The sequence below is a fragment of the Coptis chinensis genome, chromosome 8 (assembly GCF_015680905.1).
Source record: "Coptis chinensis isolate HL-2020 chromosome 8, ASM1568090v1, whole genome shotgun sequence".
Taxonomy (NCBI): Eukaryota; Viridiplantae; Streptophyta; class Magnoliopsida; order Ranunculales; family Ranunculaceae; genus Coptis; species Coptis chinensis.
Genome location: NC_141463.1, coordinates 34,868,556 through 34,891,990, shown reverse-complemented (window position 1 = coordinate 34,891,990; position 23,435 = coordinate 34,868,556). Strand labels below are relative to the sequence as shown.

The window sequence follows — 23,435 nt, the reverse complement described above, 5'->3', positions numbered from 1 at the left end:
TTAGTTTTTTTGTTTTTCTTTTCAATGTCAATTTTATCTATCTATTACAATATTAATCTAGGTATGGATTTATGAGTACTTCCTGGTGTTCAGGCCATTCCCAAACGAGGACTATCAGTTGAGCATGTCGCGTACTCATAGGTACTCAGTTACTCAGTCTTTTTATGCTAACACAACAACTGCATTGAAGCATACCCAAGCGATGATTGATAGTATGACTTGTACCAATGTAAGCATTTTTGTATGTAAATAGTTTTATTTATTAACTGATATTATTAGTATGTGGTTAATGATTAATTTCCTCGATCATATGCTATTTGACAGGTTGAATGGTATCTCTATGCTGAAGTCCGAGCTACACGGCCGGTGGATGAAATAGCATATTTCGAGGGATTTATATGCTTTCTTGATAATGTCGAGCAGTACAATGTTTCGAGGGTTGTGCGTCAGTTGGGTCATATGCAGTTTGTACTCTCAGATCCCCCAAGACCAAAGACCTCGACGCGAACTACTTACGGGCTGGTGCGATGTGAAATTTAATATTGCGTCTTCCTACTGGAGTAAATGGCAGAATCACTTGATACAACTTGAACGTCGAGGACCCATTCTGTCTTATCCATGGGAGTGTGTTAGTAGATACATGAGTTGGTACGAAAACAATAGTCATATTTGAATGATAAACCGTGATCATCATAATCACTACTCCCTACAGAGTCTTTCATATCATAATCTGGTGAGTTAATACCTTACAACATTAGTTTTTTTTTTTTTTTTTTTTTGGTATTTTATAAATGTATATACTAATGTGGTTTTTCGTTTTAATTTTGATAGCACCCCATAGTCGATGAAGTTTCTCGCTTGCTTAATCAAGGCCTGCAATTGGGTGGGACTGCGATTCCAGACGATGCACGGAACGAGTTCATGGAGGCATACAATTTGACCCGGTGCAAGTTCATTGGCTAACGATATCGTGAGGAGCATAGGTGAAGAAGCAGCTTGAGCATTGATCTCAACTCTGGAGTTCTAGTAGTATATGGCTGTTTAGATTGTTTTTGTTGTAAAGAGTGACGTTGTGATATCTGTACCCAAATACTTGTTTTTGTCGTATGTTATTTCAAAATATTATTTGATGTTATGTAAATTTGGTTTTATTGTTATGCGATTCCATTTTATGTGTTTGTGATTCCATTTTATTTCAAAATACTTGAATTTGATGTTGCGATTCCATTTTATGTGTTTGGTTTTGAATTTGGAAGTGTTAGAATTGTTGGAATATGGAATTTGGAAGTGTTAGAATTGTTGGAAGTTGAATATGGAAGTTAAGAAAAAAAGAAATCGAGGTTCGGCAAATTTCAGTCCCAAACGACATGGCCACACCGTTTGGGACTTAGTCCAAACGGTATGGCCACATTGGTCAAGAGGCAAAAAAATAGAAATTTGGGATTTTTCAAAGTTCAAATCCCAAACGATATGGCCACACCGTTGGGGACTTAGTCCAAACGGTTGGCCACGTCGTTTGGGATTGGAACAAAAATCCCAACTTTCGCTTTTTGCCTCTTGAAATGCCACACCGTTTGGGACTAAGTCCAAACGACATGGCCACACCGTTTGACCTAAGTTCCAAACGACATGACCACATTATTTGGGACTCAGTCCAAATGGTGTGGCCAGACCGTTTGGTGTACAATACGAACGACCTAGCCGGGTCGTTTAAACCTTCGAATTTTCTCTATACATCACTGTACACATGAATAATTATTACACGAATAATTACTACATGTATAATTACTACATGTATAATTACGTTTAATTTAGATTTATCTTATTCTTATTAAATGCATCATCATCCATTCCTCTATTTTCTTCACTTTGAACTTGTTCTACATTTTCTTCTTGAATGGGGTCATGATACATTACATTTTCTTCTTCATCTTCATGTTCTAAAATGGGGTTGGGCTATTCCATTAGTGTTTAGTGTTAGTGTTAGTTTTCTTTAGGGTTTAAGGGTTTAAGATTTTTGATGGTGGAAGAGAAGAGAATATAAGAGAATAAAAAGAGAAGAACGGTGAAAAATGTTGCAACAAGTCAAATTCATTTTGGTTTGGGAGGTGCCCAACACAAAACAACTTTTGGGCCAATGGTACCCAACACAATATGGGGTTGTGAGTAACAAACACCATGAAATTTATATAAAATTCTCAACAAGACCTCTCGAATGAACACCAAATTAGGTTGGTTGGTGCTTGTTAACGAACGAGTGAAAAAAATGTGCCCATTCGGATCCCCTACCCAGCGTCCCAGCATGCAGACTGGGCCTTCGACCCATTTTATTGTGGGCTTTGTTTTTGTTCTTTCTTCTCCTCTGAAGCGGGTAGAAATTATCTGTTAAAGCTGCAAGAGAGAGACCTGTTTCAGGTTCGAATAATAATCTCTTTGTTAAATAAAATTTAATGTTTTTATCTTGTGACTTTGGTATTATGTATACAATGAAAAACTTTATTCTTCTTAATAAGTTTTATAGTTTTGGTTGATGGAGGATTCAAAGTCTTCTTGTTCGAGATGTCATCTATGTGCTGGTCCTCTTTCCAAGGAAATGGTAAACATACAAATTTCCTTCTTCTTTTTCTCTTCATGTGGTGACAAAGTAAACTTACTTGCAGGAAACTACTAGTTGGACTATAGCCCCGTTTGTTAGGGATAGCTTTTCCATGGTACCCCTCTCTCTTGTTGCATACATGTTTTTAATTCTAATACATTTATTGATTCTAAAACTAAAAGTTTTCTTATTGATATTTAGATTGGCTCTGCTGTTGGTGGTATTGCAAGCGCATTTTATGGATTTAACCATGGTATTCATCTTTTTCTTTTTGTTATATATAATAGAGTTGTTTTCTGTTGAGAAAATTTGCTTCTTTTGTTAGTAACTCATTTTTGTGATTATTTTTCCCCCCAGCAATGCCCGTTGTTCAGAGGTTTATAAAGGGTCCTATGTGGGTCCATTTCCTTGTTGGGGTAAGTTTTTCAGTATTATGTTGCCTTGTGTTGGAATACCATTATACTTGAAATTATCTACCCTTTAATGAGTCACTTGAAATACTATTTATTTTGCTTCTCATCCACTGCTTCAGAGAGGTTGTATATTAAACTGCAATATCAATATAATGAACATCGGTACCTTGGGTGTGATTTTATGGGGACAAGGACGACTGCCAAAATAAAGTTTGAAAGCAACAACATGTGATTGTATTGGAGTATATACTGAGTGTCTTATGTTATCATTTTGGATTCTTTGCTTATAATAGATATTCTAGCATGTTGTTGTGGGTTTACTGTAGGTGTTAGATTGTCAGTATTCTTACAAGCCATATTTTGTTGTTTTTCTTTCATCCTTGATGCAGGCACCACCAGTAATAGTGGTTTCGTCGGCTTGTGCTGGATTGGCAGGTTAGAGATTTACCCCCTCCCACACAGATCTTATTTTGACTATGTTGCTTTCACCTTTATTTGATCATGGGATGTTGAAACAAACAAGTAGTTATAGGAAGCTGTTGTTACTTAGTCGTAAGATCTCTGATAAGTTGCATTCCAGACATCAACTAGTGCACAACTAGGAATCATCTAGACTTACCAGTTGGAAATATCAAATATTAGAAACTTCTGTTTGGTTCTGGCCAAATAGACAAGGAGCGGAATCATATAACAATATACCCTTTTATAAGCTAATAACTCGGCCATTGATCCTTCTACTTTCTCTTTTCCCATCTCAATAATATAGAACGGTTTTTCACCAACACGTCTCACAAGAACATTTAACAGTGGAATTTAGCATCCCCTAATTGGCTAAGAAGACACACAACTCTAATGTCATTCTATTCTCACATCATCCTGCTTGTATAGTCCATGTACACTGTCTAGGTGGGAAGACAGGATAATGGCTGCTCATTAGTGTATGTTCTCATTTGTAGGGCAATGGTTCGATTTCCATAATCACACTAGTTTCCATCAATAAAATTATTGTTTTATCTGTCAAGGAAAAGTATAGTCATGTCGCTTTAGAGTCCTGATAGAGATGAAGCAGAAAAGTAAAGCTTTCCTTTATTTTAAGTAGTGATGCCTTTATTATGCAATTTCCTGGCAGCTTACTATGTATTCAGTAATATCTCATTATTTCTTAATTTTTTTCAGAATTTATATATTTTTTGCCAATGATCATTATTTTTGGAATTGCACAGGTGGTGCTGTTCCAGCACTAGCACAACTTGTCTCGTCATCATATCATGCATCTTTCTCCTCATCATCCCTGCCACCAGCTGCTTCACAGGATAATGCAATGCATACATCAACAACCCCTACACTATGAGTGCACCTTGCGCTAAAGCTACGAACAAGTGTCATGGCTTCTGTTCACGTAAGACCATGTTGTCTTGTTGGATCTCCACTGCAGTTGTGTAAATATAATTGTGTCAACACGCTTGATTTCGTCTTTGGCTGCAAATCCAATATTTAGTTCGGAGTGGTGTCTTATTGCATGAATTAACTGTTCAAACCTCATGTTATGGTCTAATTGTTACCCCTTTTTGCGTGATCATTGCGTGATCAAAACGTTATATGCAGAGTATCTGTGGAAATTTTGATAAACTAGATTATGAGTTTACATTAGAAAGATTCTGTCAGAAATTGTTGTGTATATGGCATTGCATCTTCGTTACTGTATGCGTGGTTCAAAGATTTTCTTAGTATATGTCTTACTTCAATAACTGCTGAAGACCCCAATCTGGATACGTTCCTTTTAGAGGAGCTCTGGGAGGAAGAGATTACTTCCTTTTAAAGTAGCCCTGGTCCTGTCATCTTTCCAGTGATTTTGGGGGCTGCATGGCATAAAAGTGGGCATCAGGTTGTACAAAATCAATCATAGATTCGAGATCACAAGATATATAGGATTAGCATCAGCATCCCTGGTTCTTGTGTCATGAACTCATGACTACCCTTCCTATGCAAAATACTTGGGAAAACCTATATGCATGAATGCATGATAATATCAAGTAAAAAGGACACGAGCTAAAATTGGAACGGGGGATCATGCTTCTTTTAGTTGTGGTTACAATGCAACTGAAAAGTTGTAAGAGTCCCATACTGCTGATATCGTTTTATTTATTTTCCCTTCTTTTGTGTTGCTGGGCTTGTGGCTCTCGCTGGTAAGTTGAAGATCACCTTTATTGATTAATTTTCGATTCTGGGTAAGTTGAAGTGCTTTGTTAGTTTGATTATATTGTTTCTAACATTTGGAAGTTCATTGCTTGCTATTATTAATATTATGTTTCTGTGAATTGATTGTTCAAGACCCTTTCATATACGTTTGTTACTTCCAAGCTCCTTTGATTAGGTTCTCGTCATTGTAGCTTCTTAGGTATATATAGCTGGTTCGGGGTCTTAATTTACATAGATGATGTTAATTCATGGGTATGCTGAGTAAGTTTTTTTTCCTTTAGTTGAGTGTGCGTGAAGAGAAGTTTGGAAATTCAATCATTTATCTCTGAACATAGGTTTCAATTGGTACGTTACACGAATTGGATACACAAGTCGTCCAGTAATCCAGTCCAGACTTCGTTTTGCTAAATTGTAAAAAAAAAAAAAAACAGGTTCTACAACTATGTATTGTTGACATTTGTTAAACCAAAATTAATGCACGATTTTCAGAAGTAACTTATTGCAAATCATCTGAACCAAAAAGTATTGGAGAACAAAAACCAAAAAGGCGAAAAAATGCTTCGGCTAAGGAGATTTGAGTGAAATATCGAAGCCAAATATACAATCGACTAACGAGATTTGATTGTTTTAAAAGTATAGATTGAGGTAGCGCAGTTTCATCAATAACAAAATTTGAGTAGAAACCTATATATAGTTCTAGAATAACTTGTTCTTGCTCTCTAATGTCCCGATGCTCTTCCTTGGAAAGATGCATTCACTGTTTCTGAAATTTAGGATCTGTTATTGTTTAAAAATCTATCTTTAACAGAAAACATGGATTGTTGGTCATTCTAACATATATTCCAGATTGACATTGCATTCATTGGTGACTGATGTTGTGACGATTGTTTAATGTGTATATTTATGTGCTTTCTGGTTGGTTTTTGATCTCCAAAACGTGTTTGTTCGTCTGAATATGTTTGCAGATCTGGATTCTGTGTTTTGGTAACTGCTAGCCCTAAAATTTATAAGCCCAATTTCCCGCTAGCTCTATAGGACTACAATACCAGAACTGAGATACTACCAAAGCTTAAAAGTAGTTCCAAAACTAGTAAACAATAGAAATTATGTTTTTATCTTCTTCAAGATGTCTGCTGAGAAAGATAACAATACTGAAATCTACATCTGTACTATCTTACTGAGAAAGATAACAATACTGAACATTCTTTCTTTTCTCCTACAATCACTTCTCGAGTGTCTTGTTGTTCTCGTCCTCTAAATCTTGATGAAGCTCAAGTACCTGCTTCAATTGATTATCGGTGCGTAATACTTATCTCAATCAGTGTTTATTTTCTTTGAATTTGTTATGACTCTAAAAGGGTTTATGGTGGAATTGTAGGTCTCTTTTGGAGGAGGATGAGTACCATACGTTAGCTGATTCTACAATCCATGATCTTCAAGAGAAATTTGAGGTAGATATTTTACGAGATTTATGGTCTCTTTATTATTTGCTTAATAAAACAGGAAGTATGTTTTTAAGTTGTATTTATTTATCTTGAAAACAGAGTTTGTGAAATTTATCAATTTTTCGCCTGCTAAACATATTTCTCTGAAAGAGAAAATTAACTTTGTAGACTAATCGAAATCACCAATTGTTATTTGTAAAATAAAACTAGATTCTATAAGGACACTGCTTTGTGTGAAATTTATATCAACATAATCTGGGGGTTGTTGTTAGATTGAATTATTCATAGTTCATATAAGGAGATTTACAAAATTTTCATCTGTATCAAGCCCCTTAATATTGTGATATACAACTTTGTGCTTTTCTGTTTATTTATTTATTTTTTCTTTGTTGTTTTGTTGAAATTTTGTTCAAGAATATGGTGATTGCAGTCAAGTTGATGGTTTCGACATAGATTATGGAGTGAGGACAATTGTTTTTGGACTGCAATTGCTTTAAAGTGTAAATATAAAGCATTGATTTTAAGCTAACTTTGTGTGTTTGTTGCCAAAACCAAGTCTTAACTCTCAAGATTGGGAGCTTGGGCACCTTTGTGTTGAACAAGCAAACGCCAAATAGCCAGCTCTGGTTATCGTCCTCTGTGAGGTATGAAATATGCAATGGGTTATTTAGGGATTGGTCCTACTTATTTAGGGGTATTTAGGGATTGATCTTAAAATTATCGATTATTAGGCTTTAGTCCTACTTCTATCGATTGACCTTGAGTCGTCTCAGTTGACTGTGGTCAACCCATTTTATAATAATATAATTTTTGTTTTTTTATGAAAATGGCCAAACTACCCTTCAGCGTGCTTGACACGCTACATTATATTGAATTGTTGGAACACCACGTGTCGAGGTAATCAATCTCACATACAATGGAAAGAACTCGACTCGTTGTCCTGTCTGTCTTGGCCTCTGCCTGTGAGGGGGTAGGGTGGTGATGCACCACTCCCATTTTTTTCAAAGTAAGATTCTAAAAGCAAATGGCTTCACCAACATATTTCATTGCTAGGGGAGCCAGACACGTGTCTTGGCAGGAATGTGGTAGCCGGTGATTTTTGTGGGCTGAATGGATTCATGTGGGATCATGAATGGACTAGCTGGATGCATTCAGAATGTTTCGTGAATCGGCACGGCGTAAGTAATTGAGGTGAGGTAGATCTGACTCGGTGACCATGCGGTTTCGACCCACTACTGAGTCAAGCTCGTTTTGGATATTGAGGAGGACTTGTGGATGCTTGATCACTTTTGCCATGGCCCATTCATTTGTCACTGAAGATGTGTGCAGAAATTTTGCTATCATCTCCTTTGCATACATAACAACCAATGAAAATAATGTTGAACCAGTATATAGCGTTGAAAGCCCTGCCCTCATCTTTTTCTTTACTATCTGAAATCTGTCTGTATTCTTTCCTAACCATCTCTCTCCATTCCAAATCAGGGTGGAGTTGGAGGTGTAGAAGTGAGAGAGTCCGATCAGCAATCAGACCTCTAATTGGCTATAGTCGGTGAAGCTGGGGATAAAGCAAGTAATGAGTACTCATCTCCATCTTCTAGTCTTTCCTCTCCTACCAAAGGCGCTTACTCCGGGTATATGAGTTCTGGGTAAATCAATCGGGGAGCTTCTCTTTTATGGCTTCTTCTAGCAGATGTTTCAAGGGAAAGAGATCCAGATGCGGGACTCCTTTCAATCGGACTCAATTAAAGATTTTTGACACGTGTCTATTGTTTGACCATTTCAACGACTCTCTAAGGGTAGTTTGGCCATTTTGATAAAAAAATGAAAAATATATTATTATAAAATGATTTGACCACGGTCAACTGAGATGACTCAAGGTCAATCGATAGAAGTAGGACTAAAGCCTAATAATCGATAATTTTAGGATCAATCCCTAAATATCCCTAAATAAGTAGGACCAATCCCTAAATAACCCATATGCAATTTATGTGTTACAGAATGCTTTACACACTGGAAATTTTTCATTTTTCCTTTTCTAGATCTAGAGAAAATTCTTTATGGAAGCTTCACAGTTCAACCTCCTTAAGACGTTTATGAGGCCTTTTGTAGATGTCATATTGCTTTAAAGAATTCTATTAGTATTTGATTGAAGGGGGAAGGGACAATCCTACCTTGAAAAGGAAAGAAGCTTGTGTCTCCACCACTCAATGGCCTTTTTATTTTTTCCACCAGAGGCCATGTAGCTCTAGTACTTACTCTACCTTAAAAGTTAAAACAAAGGGTCAACCAAAATAAGTTTCAGGAAATATGCCTTCCTTAAAACCCAAAGACAGATGCACTTCTCTCCTAGCAAGTGTATGATCCCTATGAAGATTTTACTCGTCTTTACTTCTGTTATAAGTTAAGTGCTAGGATTGATTGTTTGTCTTAACTAAATTGTTAGTCATGGTTATATTTCATTGTCGTTTAGGGGTATACTTCATTTCACGTTCTAAAATCTCATGAGATCTTACACATCTGTCAAATTATGTCTTCCATCTTGCAGAAAGCATTAAGTCAATTTGTGATTTTGCTATGCATCAATGACATGGAGACAATGGTGCTCAACATTGTACTAAATATCTTAAAGGATGGTTTCTAGGGCCATATAGAAATTTAGCCAAACCAACTCATGATCACTGAGACACTAGCACTTTTAGAATTGACTGCTTTTCATGGATATAATCTTCTCATCTTTTATCAGTAATTTACCGTGAGTATGCAATACATTGGTTTTGGTAATTCAAATCACTAAAAGAAACATGCCTACTGACATATTTGGACCTTTTTGTCCGTCACTGTATGACGCTTCATCTAAAGTTTTCTTCTATTTAGTTGAGGTGTAGCTCCATGTCAGTAAAATAGAAATCATTCTCGAAGGGGATTAAGGAGGTTTTGACAAAATTTTCACAAACTAGAGATTGCTTGGTCTGGAATATTGTAAATTTTGGATGAACATATCAGAATTTCCCCATGTTTCCACTTGCTGAAGCTACGATGTCTAATAAGTGAAGTTACATTAACACAGATACATGTGAAAGCGAAATATCAAAAATTGGGGTGTATCACATACATTGTGTCGTATGTGTCTGACACGGCCACGTAGATATGTATCCGACATGGATTATTTTTAAATATGGTGTGTCCATGCAACATAGCTAATAAGATATCAAGCCTTCAGAATGATTGTTTAGTTCAACTTGTAGCAAATATTTAGTTTTCTGCTATTCTTTTAAATCAAATGCATTGCAATAGGGAATAAGCCTAAAAGGTTGAATGGTTGATAACTCTTTCACTATATACTATGCCCTCCATCTCTAGCTATGAACTGAATTGTTTCTAGTTATTTTTCCTTCTTTTCTCATCATATTTCCGACATATATTCACCGAATTCTTTTTTGATCATTATTATTCGCCGATATAATCGATATTTGATATAATCGATATATATCGGTTGACTTTTTGACCATTTTAAAATATAAATATGATATTTTCAATATATTTCGATATATATAGGGATAAAAGTATTTTCAAGCTTGGTATATATATCGGTTTTGAGTACGATATCGATATTTTGGGCCTTGGATAAAAGCAAATTTATTGTGGCTTTTAGAGAGTGAAGTGGAGCAGTTGTGTGGTGAACCCATCAGTCTTTCTTAAATTGTTGTAGAAACTAAAACATAAATGTATTAGCATGGATGATGTGTTTTTCTTGGAATATTTTGAGCAGTCCTTAATTGTTTTGGATGTATAAATGGAACAACTTTCATATTGTATCCTAATAATAATCATCATGTTGGTGCGATTTGTCTGTGATTTTTTTAACTTTATTAATTAGCTCAAAACAATTCTTAGATGATACCGTAATCAACTATGTGTCCCTTGTTGCATACCTTCAAGCTATGCCTCCTGTTGTTGCAAACTGCAAAGGCTGGTATTCCTTCCTCAGTTCGTCTGATGTCTTCCACTCATGGTCACACTGTTTTTCTCAATATTCAGTTATGGACGTGGTAAAAAATACTTCGATATATTGAACCATATTTGAATATCGAGGGGGGGGGGGTGGGGGTATTTCTTGCATAAATAAACACTTGAACTCTTGAAGTCTCTTTTCGCAATGTACTAGTTTTTGAGTTTGTTCAAAGAACGGAGATCGTTTTCATGAAAATAAACACTTGAACTCTTGAAGTCTTTTTTTCGCAATGTACTAGTTTTTGAACCCGTTCAACGAACGGAGACCGTTCTCATGAAATATTTTGTACCAAAAAGTTTTAACTATAGAATATTGTAGTGAGTTAAATTTTGATGAAAACACTAAAAGTACTAGTCTCTATCATTTAGGGAGGAACTAATGTATTGAAGTAGCGTATCTATAGTATTAATAAAAGAAAAAATAGCTTAACAAACATAATTAATTTGATTTATGACCAAACCACTGATAAATGCAAATTATGGAAAAACAGCTATGCTATCAATATCGGATTAATCGCGTATCGCTCGTAAACCGATTAGTTTTTACCGATTTTTTTACTTTTTCTCACCGAACCGATTTAATCACTGAATTGATCGATTAATCGGTCGAGATGACCGATTTTTCGTTAAACCGAGAAAAAAAATTATTGAAAATATCGGTTTCCCATCCAAAAAAAATACGTAAAATTAACGAATTAGATTCTTAAACCGTATTATTAATAATAGAACCCAATCAATACACAAAGCTAAGAGTTTACTTATTTCCCCCTTCTTAACGAAAGTTAAATATACAAATTATTGTATTATCTCTCTAATAAATATTATCGCTTCTCAATTCTCTTATTTCTTTAAATATTTAACGTAATTTTTGTGTTTGACATATCTGTAGTACTCCAAAATTGAGCTAGTTAGATGTGATTATGAGAATTTGATATTTTTTGTTGTATCTCGGATCACTGTTTAGAAATATTTGATATGATTATACTAATATATATTTTGAAAACATCAAATATATACATCCGATATAACCGATTAAATCACCGATTAATCGCATATCGCTCCTCGACCGATTAGTTTCAAAAACCGATTTTAACTGCTTAGAAAAACAGAGAGTGGTTAGAGAGTGATGATGTGTACTCGTGTATGTCAACATGAGTGATCTTGTGTAGTGGCCGAAGAATGGGAAGTGGACTGGGTCAGCGGGGAATGGTATGGAATGCAACATAACAAGGGAACTCGAAGAGTAGGGGATCATTGCTGCGGAACCCTAAGCCGCAGACGTGGCATGTGTACGGAAAGAAGGGGAACCGAGGGATGGGAATACAGATGAATGTCCTAGATGAAGGTTGGAAGGGGTATAAAGAAAAAGGGATAGGAGGAAAAAGGGAGGCCGCATTGGAGAGAAAGAAGGGGGAGAAGAAAGAAAGAGAGAGAGAAAAAAGATTGTATTAGAGTGTGATATTTTAGGTTCATGCAGGTGCCGACTAGCAAAGTCGGTAAAACCTTTGGGTGATGATACCAGAGGTCTAGGGCTCGAACCCCGTCAGCATCAAAGAGTTACTGATCTCATTTAAAACAGACTTACCAAAAAAAAAAAAAAAAAATTAGGTTCATACATTTGGCGCCGTCTGTGGGAAACGATCAAAACAATTCAGAGATGGCAACATTAGTGAAAGAGAGGGTTGGGTAGACCAAAAAGGGTATAGTAGTTGATAAGCACCCAAAACTGTATTATAAAACCCCATAGAGATGTAACATTTCGGTCAATTTTGTACTTAATAATCATGAAATAATCACATCTTCGTGCTTTTTGCAGGTTGGAGTAGCTAATGTAAAAATGATGATAAAGTCAGCATTTAAGCACAAAATAGGAAGTATACATAAGCCTTCCGATCAAGCCCATGTGAAGCCCAACAAATCCGGACTAAAACCCAAAGACTCAAACAGTACAGAATCCAGTTAGAAATGGGATTACGTGCACAGAAGCATCAAATTGCCGAAGCTCATATCTCTTGAACCAGGACTCCGAATGCGACAAGTGAGCTGCTTAGACGATCAGTGCGGCGAACTCTACGCATTGGCAGAAAGTTGCAAAAATGCCAAAAGACTAGACCGCCGTTGGACACAACACATGGACCCACCATGCGGGCCTGCAAGATTTGATAAGTCATCATGCAAGTCAAGACAAAGATACAAATAATTGGTGCCAAAGTGACACCTTGCATATAATTAATGAGATTAGGTGCTAATAATCAAAAGGAAGCAAGGTGTCAAGTTTTTGGATTGTGTGGGTAAGAAGGAAGTAAATGTGATTTTTTGTTTCACGTGGGAGGAAATGAGATTTCTCTCAAATGGAGAAGAAAACAAAACAAGGGGGGAAGCACTACATTAACTCCCTTGACTCTTGTTCCATTTTAATGTTTAGTCTTTAATTTTTAGTTTTTTAGTTTTTGGTTTTAAGAAAAAAAAGCTTGTAATATGTTAATGGTGGAAACACTTGCTAGTTTTTGAATAAACTCTTCCTCCTTAGTTAAAAACAGGTTGTTAGCTTCTTCTTTTTCTTCTTCTTCTTCTCTCTCTCTCTCTCTCTCTCTCTCTCATTTTTACTTATCCTTCTTGTAGTTTAAATCAAATCCTAGGATCATGAGTTAAAACCCTCCATGCATGGTGGAGGGTTAATGATGTTCATGTGAGGGTTCATATAGATTACTTAGTAGTAGGATTCATTGCTTAGACTTAAGGACATATCTAACACACTATCCCAAAATGGTAGTGTCCGGACAAACTTGAGGCCTGGAAGTGAAAGAAGACTCGCGTGCGCCTCCCTTTCTATGCCTGGGTTTGCCGCGCGCGCTAGTCTTATTTAGCTTCTTGTTTCTAGATTTGACAGGATTTAGTTTTATGAGTTCAGAAGTTGAGATGGGATTTCAGAGATGAAACCCCAGTTCAACTTCTTAAGCTAGGGAAATGGACTTAGAGATGAGTCCATTTTGCTAGGGATCGACACTCAAGTCGGTTCAGGTTTGATAATGAACCAAAAACAGCTTAGAGATGGTGGTAATCCAATACTAAGATAGAATAATATGACCTTGCATGAGCAGCATGATTCTCCACCCCTTCTTTCTCTTTGAATATCTTAGGAAACATCTTAGTTTTTACCCTCTTTTGTATTCCGCATGTTTAAACGTTCGTTAGGATTTACATGACATAACTAAACCTAGTTAGTAATCTAAAATTGAATCTTACTCACTAGTTCCATACTTAGAGCACAATAAAGTTGTAAGATGTCATAGTATTTAGGTTGGTTCGAATCCTTTCTCGAATTAGACACACGAAGACGTGAGTAAGGACTTGAATCTACACCAAACGGAAACGAGAATCAATCTTATTGCCACAAAGTGTAGAGATCAAATGGAGCCGCTGCCATTCTAAATAACCAAGGACCTGTGCTTGCAAACTAGAAATGCTCCAAGGGAAAACCCCCACTCTCATCCTTTCAATCATTTCAATTTTATGTTTTTCTACGTTTTGTTGTTTCAAATTTTTTTCCCGCGTTTTGGACTTGACCAATATCGGATTTTTGGTTGCACTTACAAGAACAAAAAGTTAGAACCTGGAAAATAATCTACACAATAATTTAAGATTGCTGTGAAAATTTGGGCAATCTGTGGAAGAATCCTACGCGTGCGCGATACTGGACTCGCGTCCGCTGGTTAAACTCGCGTGCACGGGTGTTTGGTCTCTGTTGGTGACCCTGTTTCAACACCAGCATCCCCTATGAAATATTGTTCTATTACCAGTCCTAACTTTCTACACCTGTCAAAGCTACTTCAAATATCTTCTGGCGATTCGAGACGTCGACGGGTTGAAACATATGTTTCATTTCTTGGGAATTGCGGGACGCTGCAGGTTCCAAAAATTTATCGTATTTTGGCATGATTCACATATATAGTTATTATGTCATAATTAATGGACTATCTCTTGCGTATTAGATTAATAATATGTATGATTTATGTCAATACGCCTGTGAATATATATATGCGGTTAAGTGGTTACAAATTGCATATTAATGTATATATACATACAAATGGTAATGTTCTGCATGGCTATCTCTATCTATACGTATAAGTGACTGTTGTTGCATGTTAGTATTTATCTACGTATAAATAAAATGTCTTGTTTAATAAGTCGATTTTGTCATGAAAGAGGAGAACATTCCAACGAGGGTTAAAATCCGGGTTGGGTAAGTTGTTTCTAAACCCTATGGGGTAAAGCTGCTCTCTATACGACATTCGCAATCTCAATGAGTATTGATGAAATCGAATTATTTTGCAATACAGTAGTTGTATTTTAATTTATGTATAATACGTTGCATATCTAGTTTACGTATTTGTTTAGTAGTATATATATGTGTACGTATAATATTTTCACATGCTACTATATCTAAATACATATGAGTAATTCCAATTTACCTGTTACTGTAGATATATGTCTACGTAATATATATTTATAAATTAGAATACATATACGTATTACTAATGTGTATTTGCTTGTACGTATCGACGTATTTATTAATGATATAACCCTGCCTATAAGTATTACTATACGTATGAGTAGAGTATCATCACATGCTACGGTATCTAATAATGTATGAGTCAGTTATAATTGTATGATTAGACTTCAATTATATACGTAAGAGTTATATTTCCATGATCGCATGATTTTACTTTAACCCTTGCATAAAAATTAAAAAGAAAAAAAAATAGTTGCATTCTGTTTTTACAAAATTCAACCCCTCAAAAATAAAATTAAATATAAAAAAAGGTTTGAATGTGCCTTAGCCATATTCCATTGGATGACATTTTTAATGTCGATTGTTTTGACATCTCATTCGTTCAATTTGGAGTTAAAACGAATCGAAATTCCGTGTTTGAAATTTCGGGACATAAGGGGAATTTCCGGAATTCAATTGGGCTTGGGTCAAAAAATTAGAACCGACCCAGATCACGTGTCCGGTCACAAAACCCATCACGCGAGACGACCCACGCGTCAGATTCTCACTTTTCTTCCCCCCCAAAATCTGGATCTTGCTCCCCCAAACAAATCCTCGTGAACACGGTACTGATAGCCTGATTTTGTCCCGTGCACGCGGTCAATTCGACACCGATTCGGAAATTTTTAACATAGCACCATCCCCTCACTTCACGCAACTAATATAGACCCCAAAACCTCATCTCGATCACTCTATGGCTGGAAATCGGAGAATCACAATTGAGAGAAACTTTAAGAATCTCTATGATTCCGGCATGTTTCACCCTTTTTTCGATAGGAAAATTGCGGATAGGGAGTGGGAGTATCTCTTACACAAAGTGCTAGCTCATTACTCTGAAGATTTGGTGTTGAAGTTCTATAACAATGGAGGTTTTTGGGGAATGAGTTTTGGATTACGGCGGATGGGATGGAACATAAACTCACGTTGGAGTTGTTGTCGATTATAACGGATATTTCGATTAACTCCAATAGTCCGACACTGCTGATATCGGAGTATCTGAATAAAATGGAGTTGATGTTTGACACCCTTCTCGAGGGAGAATACAATTATGGCTCGAGATGCGTGTACCAACATTCCTTTCAGCAAAACCAACTGGCAGTCACGTAATGGCTGACCTACAACGTCATCGGTGCATCGAAGACGTTGGAGGTCAACAAGACGTTCTTGCATCTGCTGTGGATACTTCAGGAGAAGAAGGAAACTTTCTGCATGGTCCATTTCCTTGGCCATGTCCTTACGACTTCTTCTGACAGGTCAGCTCCTCTTGTTGTACTTGTTACACAGATTATGATTAATTTAGGGTTCCAGTCCGCTAGGCCATTAATTCAAACAAGATCTTTCAAAAATTTTGCAATTTTCGAGACTTGTGTCATGGATCACTGGGAACCTATAGCGAGAGATGATATTGAGCGGGATAATGTGCCTCCTCATCCTCCTCACCGCCTAACTATTTTAATGAGGATACCATGCGCCGAATCAACACCCCCATGGAAGCCTTGAGAGTAATGAACACTGGTATGCGCAGCATGTTTCTTCGCCAGGAAGAGATGTATACTTCCATGAGTGAATTTCAGCAGGAGATGCGTAATCGCTAGGGCCGTTTTCAGCGCATGATGCTAGCTAATCAGCAGCAATTTTAGGACAGGATAATTCAGTCCTTAGGCAACAGACAGGACCAGTTAGCTCCCTCAGGAGTTCGCAGTACTCATTGTCTTCAGAACCCTGGTTCTTCATCCGCTAACCCTGAGGACTCACAGTAGCAGCCTGTTTCTCTTAGTCTAAAATGCCTCTGTCATTTATTTCCCTTATGCAGTGCATTTTTATTTTTCTAGTAATGTAAAATGGTATATCATATGATTTCTCATAATTTTGTATCTCAAGATGGATTAAATGAGAAATTATTTATGTTATTAGATTATTGTCTTCCTAATATAAATAATTAGTTTGTTCCTTTATGCATTGGGCCTAATCTTTAAGCCCAACAGACTGATTTAAATTCTGACCCTATCACTTTGATTCACTAGGCCCAACGGTCAGAAACCAACGGTTAGATATCCACAAATAGTCAGATTTTCGCCTATAAATTCCGACACTCCTCATCACCCTTCACTCAACTCATTCTCTCAATCTCCACAAATTAATCTTCACATATTATCTTTTCATTCAACACAATGGATCCGATTGAGAAATTAAACAAAGAGTAACGTGATGGGGCATTCACAGTCGCAATGATAGCAGTATTTATCGTTGTAATACTGTTAATCATGCATAACATCCTTCAGAATGTCTAGATTTATGTAACCTACATCTCTCTTTCTCTTTTGTAATTTTGTAAATTACTATGGTGTGTTAAATAATTCTCAAAACATTTGTACGGGTTACGTATTAAATGGAGAAGTCCCCTATTTAATATTTGTGTGTATTAATTGTATTTTCACTTTATCATAAACATAAATAAAATTATTATCAAATCCATAACAACGAAGGAAAATAAATAACTCACGAAAATAATTCGATCTAAACTCATTGTGTTCATGGAAAATCGTGCATGTTATACGGTACACCTAAACAATTGTCGCGCACACAGCTCGACAATTCTATCCAGCTTCCTTTATCAAGGTATGATCATCAATTCTGAAATTACGTGTAGGTCTAAGTGCCCTGTGAAACCTTCATTCCTCCATACTTTCTATCATTTTAATACCTCATTAATTGTTGTTAGACATCTGACATGAAAAGACATACTATGGATACCCATAGTTGCTGTACATAATTGTGTGTACAAACACCACATGGTTCACTTGTGGTTTCACATATTAATTCTGGACCTAATTGCACTTGACATCCTAATTCGTACAAGATTTTATATTGGCTATAAATCTCTTCATTTCAGCCATTTTCATTTCATGGATTCTCCACTATCCCTCCATCACTTACACTTTCAAATGGATCAACCAAGAAAGATAGTGCCCGAGAAGAACTACCTGAAAATTTATGATGATGGCCGATTTTATCCTTTTTATGACACAGAAATTGTACGTCGAGGATGGATGCCTCTTCTATATCATGCAGAAGCAGCTTATTCCAAAGATTTGGTCTCGATGTTCTACCAATTTAGCGGACCTAAAAATGGAAAATTCTATTTCTATGCCTATGGACAACGATTTGAATTGACTAGGGAAATTATCTCTGACATACTTCAAATTCCAATGAATAACTCGGAGTTCCATCTTTCAGAGTCCACATTTAATTCCATCAAAAATTTACTACGGGCCACCGTATCTCATGGCGAAGTTGGAAATAAAAATAACGTTGTTCTTCAACGCTCTTTGAAACAGAATTAATGAGCTGTGCTCCACTGGTTGGGACACAATGTGGTGGGTACGTCACACTAATCTGAAGTCACCAAGCCTCAACTCCACCTACTTTGGATTATGCAGAATCAAAGAGATGATTTTTGCATAATCCAACACCTCTGGAACGCGATCACCAGGAAAACAAAAAGGTTAGCACCTCTGCCTACTTTAGTCACGAAAATTATGATGCATTGGGGTTATCCAGCAGTTTCTCCAGAAATACCTCTTCAAAGAGTGGTTGTTACTGTACTTCACAAAGACTGTGCCAGTGGTTCTTGGACGCCAGATACTCTGCCAAATGAAATGGACGACCAAAACTCAAACTCTACACATTTCTTTGATGAAAATGCCATGCAGAACATTTTTAATCCCATGGAAGGTATTCAATTTCTTCATGAAGGCATGAGGGAACTACACGCACGTCAAGAAATCATCATCAAAAGCCTTATAGAATTCCAAGAACGTCAAGCAATGCATGATGTTGACCAGGAGGCAATCTTGGAAACTCACTCTCAGTCATTGGAAAATCACACTCTTCTAATAGAGAATCAAACTACGCTATCTGGCAACCAGGGGGCCCTTCAACTCCAGCTTAGCCAACAACTTGATGAACTGAACAGTGTTGTCCACGATCTACATTCCTATCACCATCCTTATCATCATCCTCATCCATGAGGTCTAAAAAAAGGGTTGCGTTTTGTTTTTACAAAACTCAACTTTCCCCAAAATAAATAAAATAAAATAATTATTATTAAGTGTTTCGTCGTGTACTCCTTTAATTAATACTGTTGTTATCTTTCTGTCCTCTTTTATAAACTAGACTTACTAGAATTATCATAATTCACGTTGTTGTATCCAATAATCAAATTTTAACATGTATTTTAAATTTGATTATAGAAAGAGTCTATCTTCTTCCATACTCTGTCATCCATCTAATCAAACTTTATTGGATTTTTTTTCTTTAGAACAATCTTTATCCATTAAGCGTGGGCGACATACTTGATTTCTTTCCGATTGGACTCTCACGTTGCTATTATTAGAACGAAGCTACTTTCATTTGGACATTTCCTCACGCATTAATCGATTGATAGTCTGTCAGGAATCTTTGCATTACCCATCGCTCTACTCCATCACAAATGGCTTCTTCGTCACACGTAGTATCTTTATCAAGCATGACACCTCCGAAATTCATTCCTGAGCAATCTTTTCAAGCTATGATGGATTCTGAAGCTTATGGCCTTCACTTCCGTGATTACATTACTAACATCGGGTGGTCTTCCCTTGTTATTCGCCCTGACCAAACTTATTCTCCGAGTTTGGCAGCCTACTTTTATGCTAATATGGAAGATACACTAGCATTCAACGCTGCTCATGGCTTTTTCTTAGACGGGTTCACAATCCAAGTTGGTGGCATAAACCATGTCTTTTCAGAGCCAACACTTGCCTTGACTTTGGATCTTCCATATCACGAGCCGGCAGCAACATGGCCATACATTTATCACAACTTTACTTGTTCCTTTTCATGGTCTGCTTTTCGTGCAGCATATGGTGATGGTCTCGAAATTAAAGATGAGGGAACTAAACTTGGCAGATGGCTAGACATCAATATTCCTTTAGCCAACATGACCATGAACGTGGGAAATGCGATGTTGTTTGTCCTTCTAAACATCTTGGGAGATTGGCACTTTTGATCGCTAATGATGTTACATGTGTAGTCTTCAATGCGCTTGCTCAAGGTCATACATTCTTTGATATCTTAAATTGTGTTATCTCCAATCTGAAACGAGCTCGCACTTTTCGGGATCAGTATATACTTTTACCTGTAACCGCTTGCCGAATTATAAAGACACATTTCCCACAGTTTTTAGCTACTTTTCATTACTGGTGATAAGTGCTCAAAAAGTGCAATTTAACCTTTGATTATGCCTCTTGTTTAGCCATCTTAGTGGACTAATAGTATTATTTGTAAGTTATGTTTTATGATTCTACAGGTGAAAAAGAGAGTTTTGTAGAATATTAGAGAAAAAGGGATAAAACGGAGCAATTCGGAGCATTAAGGATCACATGGGAAGCCCGTGAACAATCATGGAGATGGCCAAGGAATTGAAGCTATGAAAGATATGACTTTGATCTATTTTAAAGCCTTTTTGGAAGCCCAAGGCCAAAGGATTTGTTGCTTGGACCAAAGCCCGCAAAAGAGGATAAAAGGATAGAGCAAAAGAGGGAAAATAGACTTCCACATCTGGGACATAGATCGTGCATCCAAACGCATTGCTCGCGTCTGAGACGCAAGGATCGTGCATCTAGATGCATGGAACGACACTGTAGCCACTTTCTTCTCAGTTTTGGAGACGAAGTTGGACTCTGAAAGAAATTGATTTGTATTAGGAAACAAATGGCAGTTTGGAATGCTTCTAGAACTCATTGTAACCCCTATAAATAGAGGACCTAAGTGTCTTATGTAATTTGCCAATTCACTTATACTATTGTCTCCAAAACTTGAGGCAGAGAGAGATTAATAATAAAATATTCGGTTTTAACTAGCCGAGTTTTAATAAGTTAGTCTTTCTAGTCTTATATTCTTCGACTCTTCTTCTTCTCGTTCTTCATGTTCTTCCTTCTTTATGAAAGGCTGATCTTCTCCTTCAAGGGAGAAGATGAAGCCGGTGCTTAGGGTTCGTTTATTCTTTTGGTTCATAGTATTCTCCAATCAGGTTAGTTATTATTTATGTTTTTAGTTGTTAGTTCCATTGCCCAAACAGGGGATGGAAGTATAGAATAAGGTTTTTATTTATTGCAATCGAATATCATGCTAGTTTAGGGTTTTATTTATTGCAATTGAATATTTGCTAGTAACATGCTTTTATTTATTACAATTGAATATAATGCTAGAATAGGGTTTTATTTATTGTAATTGAATATTATACTATTATTCTCTACTTTTCTTCTAGTTGTTTAGTATTTTAAAGTAAGGGAATTATTTCTTGTGTTTGCCTTAGATGGTGATTCATTGAATAGCTGCCCAAGCTCACATAAAGGGAAAGAAGATATTAATAGCATAAACATAGGAACAACCTTAAGTAGAGTTATTCATTAATGATGTTTTGTCCAAGAGGGCATCGACATTCGCTCGATTGCCTAATTGTAGTCTACTTGTGAGAACAACCATGAAGCAAAAGGTCATTGAATCAAAAGTATTGGTGGATTCTAATCTCTTGAATTCCCTCTCTTATAAATTCTCAATAGTTTATTTAGTTTAGTTTAGTTTATCATTAGAATCTATAATATCTATAATCATAGTTTTTAATCCATCAAACCCCTTTCCAGTCATGTCCTTCATATAAATAAACACTTAAAAGTGGAACGATACCCTACTCATCCTTTACTTATTGAGGGATAATTAGGTTTTGATACGCTTTTATTTTGTTCAACGACCATCATCTATCTACATCATCCATATACCATCCAATAAACACGCAAAAAGAAGTGAGTGTCAACTGGGTCAAGGTAGATTCTATGTGCCTAACAAACAAGATAATTCGTTCATTAAGGTTTAGGCAATGGAAACGTCCTGCACGATACTCACTACAAGAAACAGGGTTTTTACCGACGTTTTTATTACCGACGTTTTTATTTCGTTCCAAAAACAAACCTTTTGGCACGTTTAAGTCGTCGCTATTAGTTTGTTGGTTCAAATGTTAAAATGGGGTATTGGCGACGTTTGTTTCGTCGGAAATAGTGCTATAAATGATTTATCACGCCAAATTATTTTTTTAATATATGAAACAGTGCATTGCCGACGATCAAAACGTCGGAAATAGGTATGTACATAAGGCGACGCCTGATTTCGCCACTAATTGTTTTAAACTGGCTACGCTTGTATGAATCGTGGGAAATAATGATATATACCGACGTTTTAAAATGTCGAGATTATGTTTTCGATTTCGCGGGATTCTGATAATAACCACCGCCAAAGTTTGATTTTTCACGAAAAATAAAGAGGGAAGAAACACTGTTTTTTTCCGAAAATTATTACAAGAGAAATAACACCCAAAACACAGTAGAACGGCTCTAACTCTCGATCTCCATTCCTCTCCAGGTACTTTTCTCTTTTAATTATTCTTCTTTCATTTTTTGATTATTCTTCTTCTTCCCTTTTCTAATATTCTCCAATTTTTTCAAGTTCAATTGTTAAAGCTAAAGTTTTGGTGTAGGTGCTCCTCCTTCTTCCTTCATTTCGGATTCGGTTTGTGCTCCTCCTTCTTCCTTCATTGAGGGAAGGGAAATCTCTGGTAAGTTATCGAGTAAAAATAACGTTTAATTACCTATTTCCCTCTAAATTGAAATTGCCTGACTTCTATTATTGGTGTTCATAAAATATAACTCATACGCTTCAAATCATGTTCTTTCTAGCAAAGAAAGGTGTCCAACCCACTCTTTGTGATTGATGCATATTGAAGAAATACAACAGAATTTTGGTCAATGTACTCATTTGTTCACTTGTTTGTGTTTATAAAGTGTTTCCTATTTTAGATTTTTGAATGATTTTTATCCCATTTTATCAGTCAAGTTTCTACCCAAAAAAAAAACGACTAAACAAAACCATATCGCCTCAGACTTTTATCATATAAAATTATCACCTCAACTACAAAAACAAAAGCAACTCTATGAGAAGTAACATACCAGAGGAAGTCTTTGAACTGCACCTCACTGGAGAAAAGAAACAAAAACATGTATGTTTAGCATCCTCCAAGAATACGTTCTAGAAAGACTTCAAGTAACTTTAAAAATCAGGTTCTAAATCTTTAACATTCCACGTTCCAACATTAGCATTGGACCAAATTTTAAACTGATAAAGGTAAT

The 23,435-nt window shown here is 36.3% G+C and overlaps 2 protein-coding genes across 4 annotated transcripts; both read left to right on the top strand.

Moving 5' to 3' along the window:
• Positions 1–2,107: 2,107 nt before the first annotated feature.
• On the top strand, positions 2,108–4,677 carry LOC147481251 (uncharacterized). 3 transcript variants are annotated; one of them, XM_086580043.1, is made up of 7 exons: positions 2,108–2,415; positions 2,522–2,596; positions 2,661–2,711; positions 2,798–2,849; positions 2,954–3,012; positions 3,399–3,444; positions 4,233–4,677. In XM_086580043.1, exons 2-7 carry the CDS (start codon positions 2,531–2,533, stop codon positions 4,358–4,360), a joined length of 402 nt encoding a protein of 133 aa, XP_086436169.1. In that variant the 5' UTR covers positions 2,108–2,415; positions 2,522–2,530; the 3' UTR covers positions 4,361–4,677. The 3 variants fall into 3 exon arrangements, with proteins under 3 accessions (XP_086436169.1, XP_086436168.1, XP_086436167.1); XM_086580042.1 differs by having other exon boundaries at positions 2,230–2,415; positions 2,514–2,596; XM_086580041.1 differs by lacking the exon at positions 2,108–2,415 and having other exon boundaries at positions 2,422–2,596.
• Positions 4,678–6,372: 1,695 nt separating this feature from the next.
• Positions 6,373–8,750, top strand: LOC147481250 (frataxin, mitochondrial-like; the record flags this gene model as incomplete). The annotated part of the gene is made up of 5 exons (XM_086578879.1): positions 6,373–6,506; positions 6,587–6,657; positions 7,065–7,114; positions 7,179–7,297; positions 8,693–8,750. Coding segments are annotated over 5 exons (432 nt in total), but the record flags the coding sequence as incomplete, so codon positions are not given.
• Positions 8,751–23,435: the final 14,685 nt, after the last annotated feature.

Bases quoted from the DNA above. Each gene is read 5' to 3' on its own strand.
- LOC147481251 (XM_086580043.1), top strand. From the start codon at position 2,531: ATGGAGGATTCAAAGTCTTCTTGTTCGAGATGTCATCTATGTGCTGGT. The intron at 2,597-2,660 runs GTAAACATACAA...ACTTACTTGCAG, and splicing joins GTCCTCTTTCCAAGGAAATG to GAAACTACTAGTTGGACTAT. The intron at 2,712-2,797 runs GTACCCCTCTCT...ATTGATATTTAG, and splicing joins TTAGGGATAGCTTTTCCATG to ATTGGCTCTGCTGTTGGTGG.